This window comes from Aspergillus foveolatus (assembly GCF_047715535.1).
Source record: "Aspergillus foveolatus strain CBS 279.81 unplaced genomic scaffold BDW70scaffold_106, whole genome shotgun sequence".
NCBI lineage: Eukaryota > Fungi > Ascomycota > Eurotiomycetes > Eurotiales > Aspergillaceae > Aspergillus > Aspergillus foveolatus.
This window is the reverse complement of record NW_027396170.1, coordinates 44,331-53,113: the sequence shown is the minus strand read 5'-3', so window position 1 is coordinate 53,113 and position 8,783 is coordinate 44,331. Positions and strand designations below refer to the sequence as shown.

Genomic DNA, 8,783 nt, shown 5'->3' with positions numbered 1-8,783 from the left:
GTGGAAAGCAGCCTTCCTCCATACACCTGTAGTACAGTTGTGTGATTGTATCCCCTAGTACGGGCCAGAGCTCCCTCCAAGCAGTGGTGGCAAGTCCGTCCTCCCCGGGGGCAGACGGGGGTGGGGCACAGAGAGCAGCCCAGCAGTGCTCTTTTGTTGGCAGGTGTAGTGAGCCCAGGGGCTTGTTTGGGGGTCCCTCTTCTGTCTGATTTGGAAGCAGGGCCCCCTTCTCTAAGAGGTGATTAAGGAAGGCGTCTGCTTTGCCTTGTGGGGTAGTAACCTGTGCCCCTTGTATATTCAGGGGAGGAGCAGCAAGCTGGTCTGGATGTTGTATCCATTTAGCAAGTTTGAATGCATCTATAGGTGCTGTCGCGGGAGTGGAGACTCCGACTGGGTGGCCCGGAATCCGCGGGCAAAACACGTGATCTACGTAGTAGATCAAGTCTTTATTTACATCTAGGACCTTATGAAGCGAACCGGCTCTGAAAGTACTTTTCAAAGGTAATGGTCTTCAGATCAGGGAAGAGACCATTATGTACCTCGCCTGGTGGCCTCCAGAACCGACCTAATCCCTGCATCCCCTTGACAAGCATCCAAAAGTCGTCTGGAAAAGCACTCTTCCCTTTGACCTCTTCTGGAATGGCTTGCGGATCTTTCCAGGCGCGATGCATAGCATCAATCGGATACACCACCTTTACTACCTTCTTCTTTGAGTACTTCTCTAATAAGGTAGCCAGCTCGTTGTAGCTGATACGGTCACTGACGATGTTTAGCGACTTGTTCTCCGCAACACCAGGGTTGTCAATAGTGGCTACTACGAACGCGGCGAGGTCATCAATATGTGTGAAGTCGACAGCCGCATCAGCATCGCCTAGGATGTGCAGGGTATAGAACGGCGCGTCCCGCTGGGTCCAGGGACACCAAACCGGCTCTCTGTCCTGGTTGTAAAAATCGCCACAGCCGATGAGCGTGTACGTCATTTTGCCCGCAGAAATGGCTGGGTGATGAAGAGCTTTGCGGTTGGCATCTTCCTTTATGTTCCATGTCTGCGCATATTATGTCAGTGACTGTCAGTGCTGGAGGGTAATATGATAGCGCGTACAGGGTGTAGAACTCCGCGCCCGTTCTCATCTGTGTAGAGATGGTGCATGCCGTATTCGGATGGATAGAATCGTTTTACGCCAGCCTTGTCCGCAGCGTCTTGGATTTTTTCTTGCGCCGTAAGTGCTTTCCCATTCAACGCGCTCACGACGATCTCCACCCCGTCCAGGATTGAAGCTAGCTCGTCTGTACTTGCTTCCAATATATTGATCCCAACAGTCTTGAGGCGTTTCTTCTCCTCTTCACGGACATCGATCTCTTTTGCTTTGTTTTCGGATGAGGGCTGGTCGATTGAGGTGATCTCATGTGAGGTCGTAGTGAGCAAAGCCAAAAGAATGGCCCGGCCTATCTGGCCCGTGGAGCCGAAGAGAGCAATTTTCGTCATCGTACCTTCGACTTGTATATTGTGTGGAATTGTGCATGGTAACTTTTTGAACCCTCATATGTGGATATATATGTACCAACTATAAGCGTGGTATCATTCACACGTCATTCCGAATCTACCGGTCCACTTCTCAGATAACAATCGAGTCAGTCTCAACTGAAACCTCGAAAATATGTCAAACGACATTCGAAAGCATAATTTGCTGATACGGTGATTCTGTACAGCCATTATGCGTTAGAAGAATAAACCATATCCCTGATGCCGTAGGCTCCACATGCTGCCGGGTTCACGCTCGGTCCTTCGTCAGCTGTTCGCACCATTTCCGACCTGCTGATACGCATCGGCTATCGTTTTTGTTGAAAACCATCACTACGGTCCTCGCCAGATGGGTTGGATCTCCCACAGAGTAAAAAGAAACTAATCGACCTCGTTAAATGCCCCTGAGCTTGCAAGAGAACATGATTGGTGTTGTGAAACGGGTTTCAGAGTGCAAGGAAGTTGAGATCCCATAGATCCGGTATTCTGTAGTTGAACGTGTCGAACATATTGTTGAAGTCGAGAGGCGAAAAGTCCATAGGGTTGTTGGTTAGCAGCGAGAGAGGATCAAACGACATATCAGGCGTAGAAGAGCCAAACTCGGGTGTGTGCGTAGAAGATGGGCCAACATCCGACCAGTCACTTTCGGGTTGGGCCAGGGAATCCTCGTAGGGCAGGCCTGAAATAACGTGATGAAATACCTTCACTGATCGGTGCGCAGCATGCTCGACACTTTTCAAAGGGTCGTCCCCATTCAATCGTGCTTTGGCAGAAGCCAGAGCCATGGCCAGAAATGCATAGGCTTTGCATCCGTTCCCTTTTGGAGTTAACCTACTGCCAAAATTCTCCCGAGTACGTTCAAGGACACGCACTAAAACTTCCTGCTGAGACCGTACTATGTCGTTAAGGGACCCGCCGTGTGTCGATGGCGCTGAGTTTGAAGCCGATTCTGTACTCTGTAGAGATAATTCCACGCAGAGAGTAATGGCAGCATGAAAACATTCATCGCGGAACATGCCGCCGCCCATCTGTCCCAGACAGGGTGTTCGAGACGATTGGAAGCTAGGGAGTGGCGACTCGAACTGAGTAAGCATCTCCAAGGATGACTCCAGGCAAACCTTTCGTGAGTAGGAGTATTTGGGCGACAAAGATATACTAAGCGAAAAAGGTCGGTGCAAGATGAGCAGCGACCTTTGGAAAAGAAATAGCATAAATGATCTCGCAAAAGATGGGGTCCCATCAGAAACAGGTGTAGGAAATGGAACCAAGGCCTCGTTCATGAACCGTATGAGATTTTCGCCAAGGCGCAATGCCTCATCATATGCCATTGTAAATCGTAAGCTATTCACGGCCTTGGCAATGCGCACCCGCAAAGGGAATGACTGAGCAAGCATAGTTTGAAAGCTGCATTGAGTCAAGACTGTCCTCTCCTTCGCCGCGGGAGCCTCCACCAAATCCTCAGTGAGGTCTGAATCATCCAAATTCGAAGGCAGATCGCAATCGTACTGATCGGTATCAATGGACGGTGGAATCCCTACGTCAATAGAGGCTTGCAGTTCCAGTTCCAGGATGGTTGCCCATAGCCGACGGCGCATTTCTGCCCAGAAGGGTGTCATTTTCCCAAATAGTGCGGGATCCCGGTGCATCCCCATTATCGTAGCCGTATGAATAAGTGAACCCGAGGTGAGCCATACGACATCGCCATCAACTGCAAGCGCTTGACGCGCAATCATCAGGAGGCACTGTATCTGCAGAATATCAAATTTCGCCGTGGCGCGCAAAAAGAGAGAACCAATCCATTTTTGAACTCCGAAAATCCAACCGACAGCGACATCGTGAAGTGTGTCCTTGCCGTTGACCGTAGTTGAAGAACTAATAAAACAGCTGGCCGTAGCCATTAAGGCCAGGAGCTTGGCGACGAAAACGGTGTCGGCGGCTTCAGGTGCCGCCCAATAAGCCTCGTATTCTTTAAGGAAGCTAGGAATGTGGAGAATCCTATACGTAGTTTCAAACGTGGATAGATAGAGATGCAATAGCTCATCTGCGATACTCCGTGGCGGCAGCATCTCCTTGAGTGAAGAAGGCGTCCCATCTTTCACTTGATCTCGGTGCTCTATCTCTTGGGACTTTAGTCTATCCCTTATCTTCTTCAGTTGCTGAAAATCTGAGCCTTCAGCCTTGAGATGCTTCTTCCGGCCTTGGAGGAAAGCTATCACGTCATTGAGCTAATTTTGTTAGCTGGCAATAACAATAAGACCCCTCCAGTTAGCCACTTACAAAAGTGAGTGTCAACTCTGTGCTGGAGCGTCCGCGATAACGTGTCCGGCCGTTTCTGCCTCGGAAGCATGCTCTGCCGCATAGGTTCATTACTTGGTCCGATATGGGATCTGGAAGCGTTCGCAGCCCCAGTTCCGGCATACAGTCATAGCCTGAGGTTTCTGGAAGTTGAATCGAATTGCTCTTAGTCAGTGCTAGCTCCAGTGTGTGCACGCGACTGCGCAGCTCATGGAGTTCATCCGGCCGGCCACGAGGCTTGGTGACGCGATGCTTGGAGTCAAACACATAGAGCCCGTTGCCTACCGCACTAGCTTCGTCGCTCATTGCATGCCTTCTCTCTGAGGATGTACTCGCGGCCATAGAGCTAGAAGTAGCGCTCTGAGCCGGTGTCGGTGCAGAGAAGACACATAAATCGGGCGTCTTTGACTTTATGCACTGCCCACAGGGAAGCGATCGGTCGCATTTCAATTTCCGGCGTCTGCAGATCGAGCAAGAGAGCGCTGGCCTGCGTCTCCTTGGAGCTGATGACTGGCCGTGGTCTTCATTCATGTCTGTTCAGGTAAGCCTAGTATCACGGAGGCAGATGGAAGCGGTTCAGCGAGATTGGAGGGACTCTCAGAGTGATGACTTCCGTCCAGCGCAGCTGGATTATGGTTTTCAGAGGGAAAGAGGAGATCATAAGATCTGGGATTTGTCAGATATTTATTCGACCGATAGGCAATCATCAAATAGTGGACGTGCTAAGAATCAATGAATACAGCGAAGACTCGGAGTTAAAGTTGCATCCGGCAACTCCGGCTCGGAGAAAAGATAAGTCTTATTTCGACAGGCTCATAGGCTAGTATGACAGGGACTAGTCCAAAACTACTTCCGTAAAGGGACTTTGTATACGGATGCATACAGGGTATTATTGCAAGCCCTATCCTCAATTCTTCGTGAAATTAGGCTCTAAGTCTAAACTCCGGTCATAGTTCATATCAGGGGATTTTTTGAGCCGAAACAAAGCTGGTATAGGTATTTTCGCAGCTTGAGTGTTGTTTTTTGGACAGGACACGCCTAACCAGAACTAGTTAGTTGAATGTCAGCTGACTCAAGCTACCTGCCACCGTAGTCTTAACCCATCGGACAAAAGATGAACCATCATGACATTCACCACAGAAATGGCCGATGGGACCAGCTCATCTTCTGACTCATGTTCAGGAAACATCCGGGATGCGGGGGACACGGTGACTATGTCCTATGGGCTCAGGCCCTCTTTTTTATCATAATTGCTTGAGTACTCTCACCCTATGGAGTAGGACGTGCGATTGTGTCCTCCTGGCTGACAGACACTTAACAATCTGGGCCTTGGCCAATCCTTCGGCATGTCTCACGCAAGATTCTCCTCGTTCGTCTCTCAGAATTCAGGTCAGAGTGACCAACTCTCTTCTCTCTCATAGAGTGAGATGTCCACCATATTTTTCGTCGGCGTGTTTCTTTTCGCCGACGAGAAGATCCCATTATCTTTGTCCTTGAAAAGAGCGTTGTACTTTACCATCATCGCGTCTAGCGTGATCACTTCAGTTCTTTACCCGCCCAATTCAGGCCTGACCATCGTCACCTATGCGAACGCGTTTCTCTCGGTTGCTTTTGCTCTTCGCGCCATTGAGCTGCTCGTTGTCAATCAGCCAGATCATTTAAAAAGACTAGTGAAAGTGCATGATTCCACTTCATCTTCGATATATCTCTGGGAGCCGATGCCACCAGCGTTGAGCTTACCACGGCTACTTTGGATTTGCGACCTGCTCCTCAACCCAAGAGGGATCGGGTGGGCACACGGGTCGAAGAAGTATCTGCCTGAGCTGGAGAAGCTGAGCGCCAAATCTAAAACACCAAACAGGAATGGGCCGCAGGCGAAGCAGAGAGATGATCCAGTTAACAATGGCGAGATATTTATCCTGAGGCATGCGTCTCAAAACCGCGTCTCATTTCTCGCCAAAGAGGCTATCAAGCTTTTCATCGCCTACTTTGCCTTTGATGTCTACAGGACATGGTTTGGGAGGAACTATACTCAGCTCTGCGCGAATTTTCAGGCCCTGGTCAACTCAGATAGACTCCAACATTTTGAATCCAATTACCTTGGCTTCCAATACCACATCTCCCCAGAGACAAGCGAAGAATTTGTCCGCCGATTTCTACTGCCTCCGGCATGCTGGGTAGCCTGCTACGGATTTATCGATGGCATCCGGGCCGCTATCGCCTTGCTCGCCGTAGGCGGACTGTACCTCGTTTCGCCGACACTGGCTGCAGAACCGTGGATGTACCCATCCATTTTCGGTTCGTGGCGGTATATTCTTTGGCCCCGACTGAAAGGTATTTACCCTACCATCCTGGGAATTAGAAATTCTGACAGTTCCCTTAGATATATGGGGCAAGTTATGGCATGACCTGTGCCGTCGTGCGTTGGTCAGCACGTCCACAGTTCTCATTCCGCAACGTACCCCAGCTTCTCTGCGCAGGTTTCTGGTGGGATCTCTTTCGTTCATACTTTCTGGCTTCGTACACTCCGCGGGGACGTATGCTGTTATCAGGGACGCCCATGCTGTTTTCATGATGATGGTCTTCTTCATTCTCTTGCCTTTGTTCATTGCTGCGCAGGAAGCAGTATCAACTCATACCCTTGAGCGCTTCCTACCCGCTTCGGCGCTTACAAGGGCCGGCATATGGAGCTTGGACGCGGCCTACATCATTTGGTGGGGATATCATACAGCACCGTGGTTTTTTAGGTATAGTATGATTCCGGAGTCGTTGATATCGATACCTGTGCCTGTCTGGTGGAGTTTTTGGCACACTTCATGATAGCCAGAATTTGTGCGTTGGATATGCCCCAACATGCAGAGTATAGGTATCTTTCATTTGCAAATACGTCGTCAATCGTATACAGTACATACAACTATGGCAGCTCCTCATACCATACATCCGAATCACCAACCCTCCACCCTCCTCATCCGCAAATGCATTCCCTCGACCGGCTTCGTGGTCACAGCACCAGAGATATGGATCTCCTGCTTGGGATCTTGCATGGCAAACTCGTACCTCCCCACAACCCCTGCAACCGCACACCTCAGTTCCGCACGCGCAAAGTCCTTCCCAATACAACTCCGCTGCCCGTGCAGGAACGTAATCTGCGCGTAGTTCGTCGCCGCTCCGCCGTGGTTGTTCACGCTCGCCTTCCCGGTTATAGGATCCGTATCGATCCACCGCTCAGGACGGAACGCGTCGCCGTTCGCCCCCCAAAACTCAGGTGCGCGGTTGATTGCGTACGGACATAACATGATCTTTGTTCCCTTGGGAACATGCTTTCCGGCCACGGTCGTGTCACGGACTGCTTCACGAATTGTGGAAGGCACCGTAGGGTAGAGGCGGAGTACTTCCTGGCAAACGCCATTAAGGAGGGGAAGAGATTCGAGGTCAGAATGTGTGACTGGATGGGTGGAATGGGGAATAGCGGCGCGGATTTCAGCGCGAAGACGGTCCTGGACTTCTGGGTGGAGGGTAAGAAGATAGCAGGTCCAGGTTAGGGCGCTGGCGGTTGTTTCATGCTACTGTTATTAGCGCTAGCACTAAAGTTCGGGATGGAAAGGACGTACACCAGCTGCAAGGAAGGTGAGCATTTGGTCAACTAGCTCGTCGTCCGTAAAGTCACCGCTAAGCATCATGGAGCCGAGAATGTCAGCCTCAAGTTCGGAGGCCGTGACCTTGGTGGCTGTGATGGCGGCTCTCTTTTCATGGACGATCTCCTTACAGAGATCACGAAGATAACCAACTTGCTCTTCAATCACCTGGTTCAGACGCCATGGGAGTTTCTTAGCGAACCACTGCGGTAGGAGGAAGTTAATCGCTAGGAAAGCGATTTTCTCTTTGGTCGGCTCTAGAATAGCGAGGAAGCTATCAGCGACCTTATTTTCAGCGTTCTGAAGAGACCGAAAATCTCGTCCCATGGCCGCGGGGCCAATAACATCCAAAGTAAGACGACTGCTCGATTAGCTGCTATCCAGTGTTTTACCTGAGGGTGAAATACCTCGCCCAAACACTCATTTCGACCTTGCCCCAGCCGCTATCCGGACTGGTCCCTTCCATCGGACACTGGCTGATTTGCTTGTCCAGCTCCACAAGAAGCTGGTTTGTCTTGTCCCACATTAGCGTGTAGAAGGCACGGACGTTCTTAATAGTGAAGGAGGGCGTCAGCGCACGGCGCTGCTTCTTGTGCGCCGCCCCTTCGGACAATATCAGACCAAACCCGATGATCCGGGCCAGGAACTCGCGCGCCCGCCAGGGCTTCTCGAAATCGTAGGTATTCGTACTCATGACATCAAGAAGCGCCTGGTGGTTCGTCGCCAGGAGCTGGGTTCGGTTCAAGAGATCCCGGAAGTAGATAAGACCATCATTAGGTACTGTTTTCATCCATAGCAAAGGAAGTCGACCGCGAGGGTTATCGAAGATGAACCGGAGCATGTTGAACCTCCCCTGGCGCGAGTCAGTATACCCATCATTGTTCACTGGTGTAGAGCATCTGCCAACACTTACGGGAGCTCGAGGAAGATGCCGCAGGGGATCGAGGAAGAATGGCCATATCCAGACATTGTAGATCGCCAGGATAAGCAAATTAGCAGCTGCTGAGCCGAGAACAACGGTCCGGAATGGGGTATCTGTGAAGACGGAGCGCTGGAGGATGAAGGCTTCCGCCAGCGTGACTGCGAGCATAGGAATCATGCGGTCGTTCATTTCAATCTGTTGACCGATGCCGTAGCCCGTGTCGAGGCAACCGAGGTTGATATATGCGTACTCTGAGTCAGTAAGTGTCCAGCGGGAACAGGCTGCCAGATAATGGTTGAATGATGTAAGATGCCAGCCCGTAGTTTGCGGAGTTGAGAGGAGATAAAGTTGAGCCCGTGCACTTCATGTGAAGCCGGCGTGCTTTCTGGAAGGCTAAAGTCACTGGACT

The 8,783-nt window shown here is 50.8% G+C and overlaps 4 protein-coding genes across 4 annotated transcripts; 1 reads left to right on the top strand and 3 right to left on the bottom strand.

Moving 5' to 3' along the window:
* Nucleotides 1-464: 464 nt before the first annotated feature.
* Nucleotides 465-1,486, bottom strand: BDW70DRAFT_164402 (uncharacterized protein; the record flags this gene model as incomplete). The annotated part of the gene is made up of 2 exons (XM_073741469.1): nt 465-1,046; nt 1,103-1,486. The coding sequence occupies 2 exons, from the start codon at nt 1,484-1,486 to the stop codon at nt 465-467; spliced, it is 966 nt and encodes a 321-aa protein (XP_073591361.1).
* Nucleotides 1,487-1,727: 241 nt separating this feature from the next.
* Nucleotides 1,728-4,425, bottom strand: BDW70DRAFT_10825 (putative C6 transcription factor). The gene is made up of 2 exons (XM_073734459.1): nt 3,800-4,425; nt 1,728-3,747 (listed from the first exon to the last, which is right to left on the bottom strand). The coding sequence occupies exons 1-2, from the start codon at nt 4,346-4,348 to the stop codon at nt 1,969-1,971; spliced, it is 2,328 nt and encodes a 775-aa protein (XP_073591360.1). The 5' UTR covers nt 4,349-4,425; the 3' UTR covers nt 1,728-1,968.
* A 450-nt stretch (nt 4,426-4,875) lies between these two features.
* On the top strand, nt 4,876-6,700 carry BDW70DRAFT_10798 (uncharacterized protein). The gene is made up of 2 exons (XM_073734449.1): nt 4,876-6,151; nt 6,201-6,700. Exons 1-2 carry the CDS (start codon nt 5,245-5,247, stop codon nt 6,635-6,637), a joined length of 1,344 nt encoding a protein of 447 aa, XP_073591359.1. The 5' UTR covers nt 4,876-5,244; the 3' UTR covers nt 6,638-6,700.
* A 62-nt stretch (nt 6,701-6,762) lies between these two features.
* Nucleotides 6,763-8,551, bottom strand: BDW70DRAFT_154114 (cytochrome P450; the record flags this gene model as incomplete). The annotated part of the gene is made up of 4 exons (XM_073739772.1): nt 6,763-7,380; nt 7,429-7,813; nt 7,845-8,305; nt 8,366-8,551. The coding sequence occupies 4 exons, from the start codon at nt 8,549-8,551 to the stop codon at nt 6,763-6,765; spliced, it is 1,650 nt and encodes a 549-aa protein (XP_073591358.1).
* Between the last annotated feature and the right edge of the window lie 232 nt (nt 8,552-8,783).